At 42.8% G+C, this 17,248-nt stretch overlaps 1 protein-coding gene across 2 annotated transcripts in view; it reads left to right on the forward strand.

Annotated features, from left to right (window-relative positions):
• nckap1 (NCK-associated protein 1) overlaps positions 1-16,468 on the forward strand; it is a 49,083-nt gene extending 32,615 nt beyond the window's left edge. For both annotated transcript variants that reach the window (XM_056291561.1, XM_056291562.1), the window contains exons 18-31: positions 245-364; positions 941-1,080; positions 1,435-1,566; positions 1,844-2,062; positions 4,521-4,651; positions 4,752-4,849; positions 5,577-5,670; positions 8,249-8,331; positions 8,590-8,670; positions 8,833-8,926; positions 9,221-9,337; positions 10,240-10,349; positions 11,617-11,706; positions 13,249-16,468. In XM_056291561.1, coding sequence (XP_056147536.1) covers positions 245-364; positions 941-1,080; positions 1,435-1,566; positions 1,844-2,062; positions 4,521-4,651; positions 4,752-4,849; positions 5,577-5,670; positions 8,249-8,331; positions 8,590-8,670; positions 8,833-8,926; positions 9,221-9,337; positions 10,240-10,349; positions 11,617-11,706; positions 13,249-13,365 — 1,626 coding nt within the window. In that variant the 3' untranslated portion in view covers positions 13,366-16,468. The remainder of the gene's footprint in view (positions 1-244; positions 365-940; positions 1,081-1,434; positions 1,567-1,843; positions 2,063-4,520; positions 4,652-4,751; positions 4,850-5,576; positions 5,671-8,248; positions 8,332-8,589; positions 8,671-8,832; positions 8,927-9,220; positions 9,338-10,239; positions 10,350-11,616; positions 11,707-13,248) is intronic.
• The last annotated feature ends 780 nt before the right edge of the window (positions 16,469-17,248 follow it).

Raw genomic sequence — 17,248 nt, forward strand, 5'->3', positions numbered from 1 at the left:
ACACACACGCATGCACACACACACACACACACACACACGCACGCACACACCATTATGGCTTTTATTGTGAATGGTCTGAGATAGCAGACCAATTGGTTTTTGGCATGGGGATGAGCTATGTTCCGTTCGCTAAACCATTGCAAACACAACATTCCAAACATCAATATGATGTTGGCTGTAGTGTGTGTGTTTTGTTTGTTGTTCTGTAGTTTTATATTTTCTTCTTTGTTTTGTTTTGTTCAAGCGTCACCACATAGGGGATCGAAGCCTATCATTGTGCAACATGTTTCTGGATGAGATGGCCAAACAAGCCAGAAACCTGATCACTGACATCTGTACTGAACAATGTACACTCAGCGACCAGGTAGAAACCCAACACACACACATACACACACACACACACACACACACACACACACACACACACACACACACACCGGTATGTCTCAGTCAGAGGCACCTATATTCTAAACAATCATTTAGTTAAGTGTTTCCCTTAAAGTCTTATTGTTTGATTTCTGCTCAAAGCAGCTCTGAAATAATACCCCATCAACCCACACTTGTAATCAGGTGTTTAAACACGGTGGTAATCAATAATTAACATTAATAGCAGTTATGTGTGACGTTATAATTACTTTGGTGTTCAAGATGAATAACAAATATTTTGATGAACTTGGAAAACTTGGAATTGACTCCTTTTTTTTCTACAATGGTGTTCATAGCCTGTTGATAACTACAGTTGTATACAATCTATAATGAAACACTTTCCTTATTGATGAATTCCATTAAAATGTACAAACCTGATCTCCTTATATGCATGTTTTTTGTTCTTCCTACCTAATGTTCTAAGACCGTGAGTAAGAATGCCAATCATCATGCTAACTATCATTTTATCTTACTTCATCGCCGCCTGTCTGACTTTCCATCTGGCTGTTTCTAGCTGCTTCCAAAGCATTGTGCAAAGACCATTAGTCAGGCAGTGAACAAGAAGAGCAAGAAAGCAACAGGGAAGAAGGGTGAGCCGGAGAGAGAGAAGCCAGGAGTGGAGAGCATGAGGAAAAACAGGCTTCTGGTCACCAAGTTAGTGTCTTACACACGTCTTTTATACTCCAACTTTACTTCATGGTTATGATTTAATAAAGAGTTCTGCAGCATTGCAATGAGTGCTGCACACCTAGAAGTTTTACCAAGTATCTAGTACACACAGAGCACACAGATGCACAACAAACACACATTCTCACATCACAAACAGTGCGCATACACACACCGAATGCTAGAGGAGCTTCAAATACCAATCTACACCAGAAAATATCTGTTCTAAATTGATCTCAACCAAGTTTCTCATAAAATTGTTTTGCCAGTGATTACAAAGTGCATTGATACATTTTGCATATTTAGATAATGTTTTTTGTCCTTCATTGTCATTTTTTACAGTCTGGATAAGCTCCACACAGCATTGTCTGAACTCTGCTTCTCCATCAATTACGTTCCCAACATGGTGGTCTGGGAGCACACATTCACACCTCGGGAGTACCTAACGTCGCATCTGGAGATAAGATTTACCAAGTAAACACACTCAAACTCACAAAGACATACATATAAAAACCTACACTGATAAAGTGCTTGGATTCCCCTCCACTCTGGCTTTTGGTCATTTTCTCACTCTCTACCCCGCTTAAATTTCCTGCTAATTTCATCTCAATCTCCCAACCCTCTGTTTTATTCCCCTGACCCTAAGTTAAGCATATACAACTCTATTATCTAGCTGTCTACCCCACTCTAAGTCAAGCTCTCTCTCACTTGCTCTTTCCCTCTGATTCTTTGTCTCTATCTTCGTCTCTAGGTCTATAGTGGGGATGACTATGTACAATCAGGCTACCCAAGAGATAGCTAAGCCCAGTGAACTGCTGACCAGTGTTCGGGCCTACATGACCGTCCTGCAGTCCATAGAAAACTACGTCACCATTGACATCACCAGGGTCTTCAACAATGTCCTCCTACAACAGACGCAACATCTGGACAGCCATGGGGAACCCACTATCACCAGTCTGTACACTAACTGGTAATGCTGAACACATTCAATATCACATCAACTCCTAGCAGGGTGAAAGAACAAATGAATTACAAAGTTAATTGCTGACTTTTTTTTCCCCAGTTTTTTTTAAAAAAAAATTTTAGTCCGTTTTTTGTCACTCAATTTTATGGCTGCATATGCATAAAGATTAGCAAATGACATGGGTCACAAGTTTTTTTTTATAAATTTATTTCTGATTTTTCCCTTTTTTCTCCCAATTTAGTGGCCAATCGATCCCTATTTTAATTCAAACACCCACCCTCGCACTGTATGCGTTCGCCAACTGCATCTCTCCGGCCGGCAGTCTCGAAGGAGACCGCCTCGCCACTTTCGTGACAAGGCGACTCCAAGCCGAACCACTGTTTTTCCGACACACAGAGACGCATTCACGTGACGAACACAAGCCGACTCCGCCCCCCTCCCGAAGACAGCGTTGCCAATGATCGCTGCTTCGTCGAGTCCGGCCATAGTCGGATCTGACGAGACCGGGGCGCGAACCCCAGTCCCCAGTGGGCAACTGCATCGACACAGAGCCGATGCTTAGACCGCTACACCACCGCGGACCGACATGGGTCACAAGTTTGACGACAAAGTTAAAAAGGATTATGGCATAATATAGAATCAGTCAAGCAGCTTCGAATTGATCCTGACAGCCCTGGCTAGTTTGTATCTTGATCAGGAGGCAGAAAGCTAAATCCTATGCAAGATTGGCCATTCCAAGCATCTAGCATCCAGCCCCTGCATGTGTGTTGAGTTAGCAGGTATTCTGCCAAACTCTGACATCCAATCAGAATAACAAACATTTGCCAAAAAATTAGAAAAATGTGTCGTTAAAATCCAGCATGAGGCTGATGTAGGAAACCAGAATCCTTTATGGACACATTATATTTCACCAGATGAGCTGAGCTCATGCTATGTATTATTGAATGCCATCTCCTTCAGAGCACATGTTAGGTGTATCTTTGAATTGATGGGTTAATAGCTTATTGTCTTTGGAGACTACCAGACAGAATGGAAAGACTTGACTAGAAGAATGGGTGCCGACAGAAAGCAAAATGGCTCCCTGAAAAATGTTTGGCATGAATGTAGTGCTGGCTTCATACCCATCCATCACGAAGATGTCACTGTTCTCTTAAACAATGCTTTCAGATCAAGGGGTTAAAAAGTGAAGCCAAAATATCCCTGATGCTCTCGAGTGGCTGTTATCGAACACATTTTAACCTACCTGTGTAAAGAACAGGTTACACTAACATTTCAAAATACATCTCCAAAAAATGTTGTTCTGTCACTTCAACTAATTCCCTTCATGTTAACATTTCTCCCAAAATGTGTGTTTCAGACAACTGTGTTTTTATAGAAGTTATTTGATGATACTTAAAAGGGTGTGGTTGGGCCTGGGGATGAGTTCATTGACAGCTGTGCTCACAGCAGCTCGCAGTCAGTCAAAGAGCACATGCCCCATAAGAGGGGACGTGCTTATAATGAATGTAGGCAGGCGTACTTCTCCAACTTTCATCTCTACAGAGCAGACTGTAGAGGCTCTGCTTCATCTACAGCGCAAAGGTAGCAACACGGCAGTGACCGTAATGCAGTTTTGGCTGCAAGACGGCATAATTAGAGTGAATGTGTCACGTTGTCCACTGATACAGACAATGTTTCAGACTCCCTGCTATCAGGTTTGGTAGATCCCCCCCAAGGATTGCATTAATTAGCCACCCCCTCCTCAGCCTTTGTGGTTTAAAGGCAGTCACTCCCCCCCCACTACCTTTTTTTCTCCCCAGTTGTATCCGTCCAATTACCCCACTCTTCCGAGCCGTCGCGGTCATTGCTCCACCCCCTCTGCCGATCCGGGGAGGGCTGCAGACTACCACATGCCTCCTCCGATACATGTGGAGTCGCCAGCACCTTCTTTTCACCTGACAGTGAGGAGTTTCGCCAGGGGGACGTAGTGCATGGGAGGATCACACTATTCACCCCAGTTCCTCCTCCCTCCCCTGAGCAGGCGCCCCGACTGACCAGAGGAGGCGCTAGTGCAGCAACCAGGACATGTACCCACATCCGGCTTCCCACCCGCAGACACAGCCAATTGTGTCTGTAGGGACGCCCGACCAAGTCGGCGGTAACACGGGGATTCGAACCGGCGATCCCCATATTGGTAGACAATGGAATGAACTGCTACGCTACCCGGACGCCCTAAAGGCAGTCACTCTTAACGTGGATGTTGCACTGCACATTTAAAGAAAACGGGCAAGAAAATTAATCATCAATTGCCCGTTTTGTGAGTTTCAAATAGTTAACAACAAATTATTTGATTTATACCTTGACATAAAAGACTTGTTTAAGACAGGCATACTGGGACTGATCAATAAAAATAAAGAGGAACCTGGAATCTTAATTTTTGTGTGTGTGTGTGTGTGTGCGCGCGCGGGCGCACCTGCGTGTTTAGGTATTTGGAGACGTTGCTGCGACAGGTCAGCAACGGACACATTGCCTACTTCCCTGCCATGAAGGCCTTTGTCAACCTGCCCACCGAAAATGAACTGACGTTCAATGCTGAGGAATACTCTGACATCTCTGGTACAAATACACATGCTCACACATACTTACTCTTTTCAGCTCAAACTATCCTGTAGGAGAGAGAGTCTATCTTTGTAATTGTGTGTGTGTGTTTGTTCAGAGATGCGGTCTTTATCGGAGCTGTTGGGGCCTTATGGTATGAAGTTCCTCAGTGAGAGCTTGATGTGGCACATCTCCTCTCAGGTTGCTGAGCTTAAGGTGCGTATGCACACACACACACACACACACACACACACACACACACACATTGGCACACTAAAGTGTAGACCGTAAATTCACTCCCTCACACCATGCTCTTGCCTAGTGCTTAAACATAGACACAGATATGCACTTGTGCCAGAATTGCATGCTGTTTCAAACAGTTTTTTAATTGATTAGGTTTGGCAGAGGACTTGATTATTTCCTGGAAGTGGACTGCTGCTGCTGTAACACATATACTTTAGATGGATAGTTTTGCCCTTGGTTTAGTGTATTTTAAACCCGACATTCAGACTGTAAGCAGCCACAGTGCCAATAATGTGGACTATCCTGTTGCTAGTTGTACCAGCAGTGGTGCTGGGCATTCAGTATCTACAAGGCTCAGCGTTTTTGGTTTTTCCGATTTTCACCGAAAAATACCCAGATTTTCACCCGGATTTTATGTTTCCACGGATCCAAAAGTTGTTCCTGTTCACGTGAGGTTATGTAACAGTGTCCTCTTGTGGAGAAATTCGGCATGCTGGGTGGCTTTGAAAAATAAAAACCGAAAACGCTGAGCCTTTAGTATCTAGGAGGTTGTAGTTTTTAACATTTTAAAAGAAATTTCTTGTTTAATATCAACAATATAACAGCAATAAGTAAAGAACAGTATATTTCTTGTAATAGAAATGTTGAGCCAAATATTGATTTAAGGCTTTCTATGTTTTGTGTGTGTTTTTGTTTGTAGAAACTTGTGGTAGACAATGTGGAGGTGTTGACCCAGATGAGGACGAGTTTTGACAAGCCAGAACACATGGCTGCCCTCTTCAAGAAGCTTACCTGTAATCTCACACACACACACACACAACACAAATTTTTTCAACGCTTGACATGCTTACAAAACACAGAAAAACACTCAGTTTAAGACACCTTTTCATTCTGAAATGGTGAAATATTGAAATTTTCATATCGCTTCTTGAGGTTTATTAGCATAATGCATTAGCATAACGAAAGCATAGCAATTTACAAACCAAACAGTGCCTCATATCAGAATCATGTTTATTGGCCATGTAGGTTTGCACATTCCTGGAATTTGACTCTGGTTTCGTGGCTCTCTCAGTGTACTTAACATAGAATAACAACACAACAAGTCTTCACATATATACACAAGGATTGACTATATACAGGTGAAATAAGAGGCAATAAGGTGCAGTGGTGCAGAGAATATATCAGAGATGCTGAAATAGATGTTAGTAAGTTACATGCCTGAGGTAGCTGGACATGACGGAGTGTACCAGTGTACGTACAATGTACAGTACAGTATATACAAAATGGTTGGATTTATTTGACAATGTTAAGCGTTCATCTGAATAACAGCCCGTGGAAAGAAACTGTTTTTATATCTGGTTGTTTTGGGGTACAGTGCTCTGTAGCACCTACCAGAGGGGAGGAGTTGGAACACGTTGTGACCGGGGTGGGATGGGTCTGCAGTGACCTTGCCTGTCCATTTCCTGACTATGGAGATGTATAAGTCCTTAATGGAGGGCAGGTTGGCACCAGTGATTTTCTCTGCAGACTTAACTGTCCATTTTAGTCTGTCTCTGTCCTGTTTGGGACCAAACCAAACCAGACAGTGATGGATGTGCAGAGGACAGACTGGATTATTGCAGAGTAGAACTGTATCAGCAGTTCCTGAGGCAGGTTGAACTTCCTGAGCTCGCAGAGAAAGTACATCCTCTGCTGGGCTTTTTTGATAATTGTGTCTGTGTTGGATGACCACCTTAGGTCCTGGGAGATTATGGAGCCCAGAAATCTATAGGTTTTCCCCACAAACGCTGTGCTGTTGAGCATGGTGAGGGGGGGCAGTCTTGGGGGGCTCCTCCTGAAGTCTGCTATTATCTCCACAGTTTTGAGTGTGTTCAGCTCCAGGTTATTATGGCCACACCAGAGGGCCAGCTGATCAACGTCCCGTCTATATGCAGCCTCGTCACCATCCCAGATAAGGCCAATGATGGTTGTGTCGTCCGCAAACTTAGGAGTTCTATAGATGGGTCTCCTAAGATGCAGTCATTTGTGTAGAGGAAGAAGAGTAGAGGGGAGAGCAGACATCCCTGGGGAGCACTAGTGCTGATTGTTCAGGCACTGGATGTAATTTTCCCCAGCCTCACCAGCTGCCTCCTGTCTGTCAGGAAGTTTTGTTTTGTTTTTTTGTTTGTTTTTTTTATCCCCCCTTTTCTCCCCAGTTGTACCTGGTCAATCACCCCACTCTCTGAGCCATCCTGGTTGCTGCTCAACCCCCTCTGCCAATCCGGGGAGGGCTGCAGACTACCACATGCCTCCTCCGATACACGTGGAGTCGCCAGCTGCTTCTTTTCACCTGATAGGAGTTTCGCCAGGGGGATGTAGCACATGGGAGGATCACGCTATTCCCCCCAGTTCCCCCTCCTCCCTGAACAGCCACCCCGACCGACCAGAGGAGGCACTAGTGCAGTGACCAGGACACATACCCACATCTGGCTTCCCAGCCGCAGACACAGCCAATTGTGTCTGTAGGGACGCCCAACCAAGCTTGAGGTAATGGGGATTCGAACCGGTGATCCCCATGTTGGTAGGTAATGGAATAGACTGCTATGCTACCCGGATGCCCTGTCAGGAAGTTTTTAATCCACTGGCAGATGGGGGCTGGTACAGTGAGCTGGGTGAGTTTGGAGTGGAGGATATCTGGGACGATGGTGTTGAACGCTGAGCTGAAGTCCACAAACAGGACCCTTGTGTGTGTCCCTAGGGGAGTTGAGGTGTAGGAAGATGTATTTATATATTATATATTTACTCTGTAACACCTCTCCATTATGTTTCCTAAGAGAGTAATCTAAGATAACATGTTTACCATCGCAAACTTTGTCTTAAGTTGACATGCAAAATGCTTTGTTGCTTTGTTGGGTAAAACATTGTGAAAACTTCAGACTCTACTGCTGTTACCCTAAGTCTTGACTGCTTGTAAGTTATTTCTGGAAAAGATGACAGAAGTTTATAAAAACAATGTCTGAAATGACGTGCCAGAATTGAAACCCCGTTTACCTTTGTTGCCAACCTCTCATTAAGTTGTTGATGGTCCTGAGAAAGGTTAGAAAAAGGGGTAAGAGAATGCTGGATAGTGAAAATGGAGGCTTGGTAAAGTACACTACAGCACATGATAGAAGCATCTTTGGCATACAAGGTACTTCTAAGAAAATTGGAGGTGGTCAAACTGAGTTAACTTTTTGACATCCTATTTGTAATATATGACTGTGGACTGGACAGAAGACGCACATTATCATTGCGTAACTGATGAAATTGGTATCAATGTGATGGGTTCATTTCTGGAATGATGAATTGATATCGTTTTGATACATTTTCTTGGTTTCTGTATGTGTTTTCTAGCGGTTGACAGCGTTTTGAAGAGAATGACTATCATTGGAGTTATCTTGTCCTTCCGCTCTCTAGCTCAAGAGGCTCTGAGAGACGTAAGACACAAAATCAAATACATACAACACACTACACATCTATACTCAACATAAGCATGGTTCAGTGGTAGAATGAGTGTAAAAAATGCATGGATGCTAAACTGAAAATAAACCATTTCCAACATTTTTTTCCTTTCCCCCCAAAAAGCAAATTTGAATGTTTGATTCTGTCTCCCAATCTACTGTCCTCGTTTCTCTGTTTCTTTCACTCTTCTCTCTCCTTTTTTTCTGTTTGCTACTCTATTTCTCTGGTTTCAGGTTCTGTCTTGTCATATTCCATTCCTGGTCAGTTCAGTGGAGGATTTTAAGGACCACATCCCCAGAGAGACAGACATGAAGGTATCGCACACCAAGAAAACACAAACAGGATAAAACTGTTTACCCACCTATATCCACCTATGGATTATGAACCCATGTTCAGAGCCATTCTCTGTGCTCATTGAGATTTTGTTCTACTGTTTTATTGTTTGTGTGTACATGTCCCTATGTCTGTGTCTGTAGGTGGCAATGAATGTCTATGAGCTTTCATCAGCAGCAGGTCTACCCTGTGAGATCGACCCTGCACTGGTAGTGGCCCTGTCCTCACAAAAGAGTGGTAAGAGCCACATTTATTTACACTAATATACACCCATAGTCACTAACACTGCACAATTTAAAAAACTTACTGAGACAGACACGCAAATACCCACAGATATGCCTACAAAAATACAGATGCATGCAAAATGTTGACATGCACAGTTGCAAAGATAGACTCAAATAGAGATGCACACACACATATGCATGAAAAATACCCCCCCCCACACACACACACACAGAGGCAAGCAAGGAGACACAATTCAAACACAGTGCTTGCTCATAACATTTTCATGCAATTGTTTCATGTGTGTAGAAAACATCAGTCCAGAGGAAGAATATAAGATCGCCTGCTTGCTGATGGTATTTGTGGCTGTTTCCATGCCAACACTGGCTAGCAATGTAATGTCACAGTACAGCCCTGCTATAGAGGGTAAGTCTAATGGATATTATGTGGAAATGTTCAATAACATTTTAATTGAACAATTTTAGATACTAAAGCTATATAATAATATAATATTATGCTGCTGCTACACAAGATTCTTGAAAAGTGTGAAAGTCCCCATCCAACAGCCAATTTCTGCTTGTCCTATCACCTTCTCTGCTGTGAATGACTTTTGTGGTCTGTGCTTGGGGACACTTGTGTCTCAGAAACCAAGTGACCAGCAAGGACTGTCGGTTTCACAGAGACGGGGGTAACTGCTGGATTCACATTCCCAGTGAGCAGCATACAAATGACTTGAAAACATCATGACATGCCAGAACAAAAGTCGATTTTCACAAGCAGTTTAAACACGTTTCAATATCCTAAATTTTTCATCACAGTCACATTGGTTAAAGTTTGAGGTTAGCTAGTGGTTAATGAGGCTGTCTATGGAGACTCTCCCCTCAGCCCTTGGCATCAGATAGAGTAAGAACAGTCCCACCTCAAGTGCCTGGTGATTGGACAGATACATCACTTACCATTTCACTCAAGAGTCGGGAAAATTAATGTTTTTTTCACCAAAATAGCCATTTTGAATGATATGTGAATTTTTAGTTTAGCAATATTGCCAAAGAACGTTTATACCATAACGTTATTATTCCGAGTCGAGGTCTTAAAGTTTATGAACTTACTCAGTCCGAAAAGTTGTAAGTAACTCAGGTAAATATTTTATTTACCATATTTCCCCAATATTACAGTTGCACACATTGAGCCTCATGAATCATGGGAGAAATCAAATAAATGACTGGATGTTCTGCTTTTTCTTTTCAAGTTTGTTGTTGATGTTGTCATAATTTTGATATTAGTATTGTTGTTATTAATAGAAATAACTGTATTCCTGTTCCCTGCAGGCCACTGCAACAATATCCATTGCCTGGCTAAAGCTATCAACCAGATAGCTGCAGCTCTCTTTACCATCCACAAGGGAAGCATAGAGGACCGTCTTAAAGAATTCCTGGCTGTAAGTTTCCGACAGTTTTCTTTAAAATATTGCACCTTATCGGAGCTCCAGGTTGCGACCAAAAATCTGTAAAGTGTGACTAAACATTCTCATTAGTCACACCAGTGCACCTGAAATTTAGCGTGTGTGTGTGTGTGTGTGTGTGTGTGTGTGTGTGTGTGTGTGTGTGTGTGTGTGTGTGTGTGTGTGTGTGTGTGTGTGGTGGGGGGGGTCCCACCTGCATTCTGCAAAGACATCCTACTCTGCCTCTGATTTATTGGCCCTGACCCTGATGTTCTTAGCCTAACCATCTCACTTCTCATGCCTAAACCTAACCAATCTAATCAACTAAGGCAACGAGGACTAGCCAATCAGAGGCAGAGTAGGGTGGGTCTTCACAGAATGCAGATGGGGAAAAGAAATAAGGCATGTGTGTATGTGTGAGACTGTACCCCTCCTCGAGCGACACACAACCTTAAAATATACCAGTAATTCAAAACACCTGTCCCCGGCCCTGAAAGGCCCAGCTCAGCAGTGGCTGAGATAACCGTTCCACCCATGTTCCCTGTCCCCGGGCCAAAGATGGCCTAATCCAAGCACTTTAAACATCAGCACTTTTTAAGTTTATATTTTAAACAATTGAGGTTAACGTGATTTCTGAGTGTGCTGTGATTTAAATAAAGAAAAACATCTATCTGCACCTTTATTCCTATAATAATGATAAATCAAATTTATGGAGCACTTTTCTAACATTCAAAGTCGCTTTACAATAAACGGGGTGAAACAAGACAACATTTTCAACAAGACATTATTCCTGTTTACAGTCATTTACATAATGTATAAAGAAATTACCAATGTGTATAGGAACCGACAAAAAAGGTAATGGTTAAAATTTATTATTGTGGTGCCAAAAGGCGTACTGAAAATTTTCAAGTGCACCTAAAATATGTGCTGGTTCACTTAAATTAAAAAGTTAGGCGCGCCAGTGCAACCAATATAAAAAGTTAGTCTGGAGCCCTGCTTATATTTATTCTTCAAAAAAGGAAGAAAATACAAAAAAAAATTAAATACATGAAAGTATTACCCTTTCCAATATTTTTTTTTCAAACTTCAAAATCTGTTCCATTTAAGTTTTTGTTTTGTATTTGTGACACCAGACCACATAGCTGTGTGGAATAATTAGTCTACATGGACCCTGAAATAACTGTTTAACAAATGAGAAATAGTACACACAGATTTTTAACAATTTTATTTTCTTTGTGTTTGCATTCGGTGTGTGCGTGTATAGCTGGCATCTTCCAGCCTGCTGAAGATTGGCCAGGAGACTGACAAGATGACAACCCGCAACCGAGAGTCGGTCTACTTACTGCTGGATATGGTGAGAGAGAGAGAGAGAGAGAGAGAGAGAGAGAGAGAGAGAGAGAGAGAGAGAGAGAGAGAGAGAGAGAGAGAGAGAGAGAGAGAGAGAGAGAGAGAGAGAGAGAGAGAGAGAGAGAGAGAGAGAGAGGAGAGAGAGAGAGAGAAGAGAGAGAGAGAGAGAGAGAGAGAGAGAGAGAGAGAGAGAGAGAGAGAGAGGAGAGAGAGAGAGAGAGAGAGAGAGAGGAGAGAGAGAGAGAGAGAGAGAGAGAGAGAGAGAGAGAGAGAGAGAGAGAGAGAGAGAGAGAGAGAGAGCAGAGGAGAGAGAGAGAGAGAATAAAAATGAGACAGCATAGATGACAGAAAGTGATGGCGCTAGAGCAATGTGCCGGGGGATGAGCTTCCAGCCAGAGCAAGTTGGGGGAAGGAAGAGATGGAGAGAATGACTCTTAAAGATGGAGAGAAGTAGAACTACTACAACCACACAGTCATCTGAAACCTTGCTAACAGAATCCCAGAAAAGTTGAATCAGTCCATCTGGACACAACATTTATTGAGAGAAATGTTTTGTCACTAAATCTAAGTGACCTCTTCAGTCTCAACTGATTACAGGCATCCCCCAAACTTATAAACGGCACAGCTGCATAAAGACCATAAACAACAATTGGTTTTATATGCAAACTGGCATGACCATTAACTAGAGTTACAATGGCCATGTGTACTATTCATAGAGGATTTGGGAATGTTTACAATCACAGCATTGTAAGATGGCAACAGATGTACTCTTAGGCCCCCCCCCCCCCCGGTTCCAGGATGGTCGTTCCCTCTTCATATAGATGGCCTCTTTGACTCCCCATTTAAACCACCATTCCTCCCTGTCAAGATGTGCACATCCTGAACCTTGAAAGAGGGGCCACTGGCCTGTAGATGGGTGTAGACTGCGGAGTCCCGGCCTGACGTGTTAGCGCTCCTGTGTTGTGCTGTCCTCGCTGTAGCCTCCTCGCTGCTGGCAATGTTGGCTTGCCGCACACCTGTTCCGGCTTCAGGAAAACACGACTGTGGCTAGTCAGTCGCTGCTAACGTTAGCTCTTGGTAGCCTTTCTAAAAATGGAGCAGCAACAAATTCAGTCCATAATCATCGGAATAATTTCGATGATTAATAATTTTTTTTGTTTCCTCCCACAGTCCTGAGACATGTAGGTCAGGTGAATCGGCCATATTAAATTGTCACTGCGTGTGAATGTGTTTGTGTGTCAGCCCTGTGATGGACTGGCAGCCTGTCCAGGGTGTCTCCCCGCCTGCCGCCCAATGACTGCTAGGATAGGCTCCAGCATCCCCGCGACCCTGAACAGGATAAGTGGTTTGGATAACGGATGGATGAATCGAAATAGGGTTTTTTCCGACTGTAACTGGTGTGGAACAGAACTGCTGGAAGGGATTACACTTGAATGAAACCCAAAAATCTCCAGTAACACACTACTGTTACTTCCTCCAAGTGTGAGTGGTCAGTTTTCCGGCATGTGTATGTCTGTCTTTAAGAATAGTTCTGTTTGTCATCTTTCAGATTGTCCAGGAGTCTCCCTTCCTGACCATGGATCTGCTGGAGTCCTGTTTCCCCTACGTCTTACTCCGCAACGCCTACCATGCCGTCTACAAGCAGAGCATCAGCGCTAACGCATAGGCGTATACACTACATAGGCGCATACACTACACCCATGAAACACACACCATGCTGTCTGTACACAGCATTAGCACTGATACATAGGCACGTACATAATAAAAAAGACCTACAATGTCTTCAAAAAAAACATAAAAACTAACACATAAGAAGACACTAAGCATACACACACTAAATGGGCACCAAGTACGCAGTAAACAATGCCTGCGTCAATACCAACACCTACCACTCAGTCAAGAAATCCTCCATACAGCTACTTAGACAAGCATCTCAGTGAACACTAAACACACACTACTTTTACTACAAAATGTTGAGGTAAACTCAACACAAAATACACAAAACAGGTTGACCATATTAAAGGCAGCAGCTCAACCCAAACTTAATACTTACTAAATAAAAACATAATGCCATCAACACTATACAAAGTCCCTACATTGCAGTTTACAAAGACAACATAGATGACATACACAATGCACAAAAACATGCTAATTCACACTCCACATGGACATAAAAAACACACAATCCTGAAAGATGCATACACATTAAACACGCCAGCTGGAAAGGGTTGGGGGGGATCAGTGTCTTTATTTTAATGTTATTTTTTTCTGATGTTGCAAGGGACCACAACCATAGCAACATGGTCTATACCTTAAGTTTGGTTGGTTTAAATGAACAAAAATGATGAACAAAAATATAAATATATAGAGAGATATATATCGTTGACAATTAAAATATTCCCTTTTTTGACAAAAGATTTAAGATTTTCAGCTCTGCTGACAATGTGTAGTGGTGATGATTTTGGATGCTTTTTTTGTGAATGAAAATGATTATGATTTGATGTGGGGTTTTGCTTTTGTTGGGCAGGGGTGGTAATTATTTCTGTACTGATGATGAAAGATATGTTGCTTGTTAATGTAAGTGTGCGCACACGTGCTGACAGACATTGAACTTGCACACACTCATAACTAATATTTCAACATTTCATAGTGAACACACACTAATATGTAATATGGTGATGTTTTTTCTTTTTCTAGCTTGTCATAACATTAACTTTTGTGGGTAAAGATTTAATATCTGTATTCTACTTCGATGTGAACTGAACTCGTCTGTTTTTACTGTTTTTTTTATTATTATTATTTTTATGATAACGACAATGACGATGATTTGCCAAATGTGTTGACACTAAAAAATATGTATCAGGGCTCAGTAATGTGTTTGGATATTATTGGGTGAAAATGCTGTTAGTGTTTGGACATTAGACCTTCTGGATGTTCGGAGACAGCCCGACTGATTCCGTAGCAACTTGGTTAACATGCAAGCTTATACAGGCACTACCACAGTGGTAGCCATCTTTGAAGTCCTGCATTAGCACTACAGTGGTAGGAGTTCATGCAGATGTTTCCCACCATGCACCGGCTCAGTAATATCACAGGGATGGGCATGGTATTGCCCTCACCATTTTGCATCTATCTACCTGTCTTGAACTCTTCCTATGGCTGTTGACACGCTGCAGCCTGTTGGTATAACCCCTGGAGATCATTGGCGGACTTATCTGCTTAAATGTGGTTCTAATAGGAGCGATGGTAATCCTAGTACATTGTCCCCCTTGCTGCTTCTGTATTAACCATGGCAGGTTACATCATCTGAGAAAAAAAACGAACAGTATAGCACAGAAAACAAGGGTGTCTGAGCGGTTTCCCACTCATTTCAGAAGTGCTCTGGCTTCTCAGACGAGAAAAGAGGCCAGTTTTTCCCCTCTTTTAACACTTTTTCTGCAATGGTCTTGTTTTCTCATGCTTGCAGCTACTCACATTTATTCCTGGGCAAAACCCAGTGCAACCATGGGACTGCTGCTGGCCTGCATCTCCTCTGACGCAGATAGCGATCCATTGAGGTGAAGTACCTCACACACTAGCATCTCATCAGTTCTTGAACGAGGGGATGGTGTCGCCACGTTCACTCCCATTCAGGGATTTACACTTGTCAACCTTTCAAACAGACCCACTGGTGTAACCTTTACCATCACTATAGTGCACTGGAATGCACTATAGTGATGGTACAGCGGTTTAACAGCAGGACCTGAGTTTGCTCCCTGTGTCGGTGGCTGTATAAGTGACTACGTAGCTTTACCGTGGCTGGCCTTACTTTAATGGCTCAGTGCAATCATTGGGGCTAGCCTCCATGCAGAAAGAAGCAAAAACTGTTCCAAACCTGTAGAACCGTGAAAGCTGCTTCACAGCAACGCCGACTTAATGACACGAAAAGCTTATGCCTCGTTTGGAAAAAAAAAAAGGGCAGACAACGATTATTGCTGCGGTACCATGAGTTTGACAAAGGAACAATAATTCCAACCAATTTTTTTAAGATTACTATTCACGTGAGGGTCGCTGGATTCTGAACTGTACGTTTCTACAGCGTTGTTGTGAAATGGCTTTGTTGGACCTCAGACCAGACAGTGTGAAGACAGGACTGTCTGCATAAAGTGCTGTCTGACCTTTATTATCTGTGCATGGCAAGGGCTACGTATAGAGAAGTATGCTCCCTTTATTCCTGGCCCTGGCGAAAGTATTCCTTACAACATGGCTCTCTTGGAAAGACCACAGTACATATATTCCTTTGTAGGCGTCTACATTATATGTGCTTATCGCACTGTAGATCCCTATTAGGTAGCTTTCTCTAAGCTAGAAGCATACTGGCTGCCTCTCTGGCAGTGTATTTCTACCTTTGAGCAGTTTTAAGGTTAATACTGGTGTAACATCAGGAAAAAGATCAACACAGAGTGCAGATGTTGCATAGATGGACATTACAGTGTAGATGGTATGGAATTGGAATGCACTTGAAATGATTTGATAAGTGTTATTATGTCTCTGCATACTGTTCAGTATGTGCATTGCAAGTGCATACTAAATCAGTATGGAGTGTGTTTTCCTACTGCGTACTGCTGACATGAATATTCCTGCAGCTGACGTTTGCAGTATCGGCATGAGGACAGCCGTGGAGACATTCTGCCATTTAATGTGGAATGGTTGCAGTTTTCTCTCTAACCTCTCTTTTGTGTCTCTGATTCCACCGTGTAACTTTAATGACATCAATAAAACAAACAAACGTTAGGCCCCTGTCAGACTTGTGGTTTTATCATCGTGAGTAGGTGCGTCAGAGGCACCAGCAATTTGGCTGGGAATTTATAGAATAGAATAATCTTTATTAGTCATTTTGTACATACATAAAAATGAAATTTACTCTCTGCATTTAACCCATCCTAGCTTTGTAGCTAGGAGCAGTGGGTAGCTGCAGCACCCAGGAACCAACTCCAGCTCTTCTTTCCATTGCCTTGCTCAGGGGCACAGACGGGAGTATTAACCCTAACATGCATGTCTTTTTTTTTTCTGATGGTGGGAGGAAACCGGAGTGCCTGGAGGAAACCCACGCAGACACAGGAAGAACATGCAAACTCCACACAGAAGGGACCTGGGACGGTCTGGGATTCGAACCCAGGACTTTCTCGCTGTGAGGCAACAGTGCGAACCACTGGGCCACCGTGCCGCCCAGGCACATCTTGTAGTTGGACAAACAAAGGAAGTGTTATGGTAACTTGTTAGAAGCTAACTAGTATGAATGCAGTGCAGATGAGGCCGAGTTACATGCTAAGCAGTTGGAGCAGATCAGATGTCAGACCGACTCTTGGACCCAGCTTAAGGAGCATTTGGCATTGGACCCAGTGCTCGGGGTGTCTGTTTCAGTGTGTAGACAAAGAAAACCCAAATTTACTTGGAGCTTATTGAACCATTAGAAAGTTGCAACACTAAATCCAGAGGGAGAACTCATTAATACTGTATGAAATACACATGCATATGCGTTGCTTAAAAGTTCACAGAGTTACAGCAGC

This window comes from Lampris incognitus, chromosome 13 (genome assembly GCF_029633865.1).
Source record: "Lampris incognitus isolate fLamInc1 chromosome 13, fLamInc1.hap2, whole genome shotgun sequence".
In the NCBI taxonomy this organism is placed as follows: domain Eukaryota; kingdom Metazoa; phylum Chordata; class Actinopteri; order Lampriformes; family Lampridae; genus Lampris; species Lampris incognitus.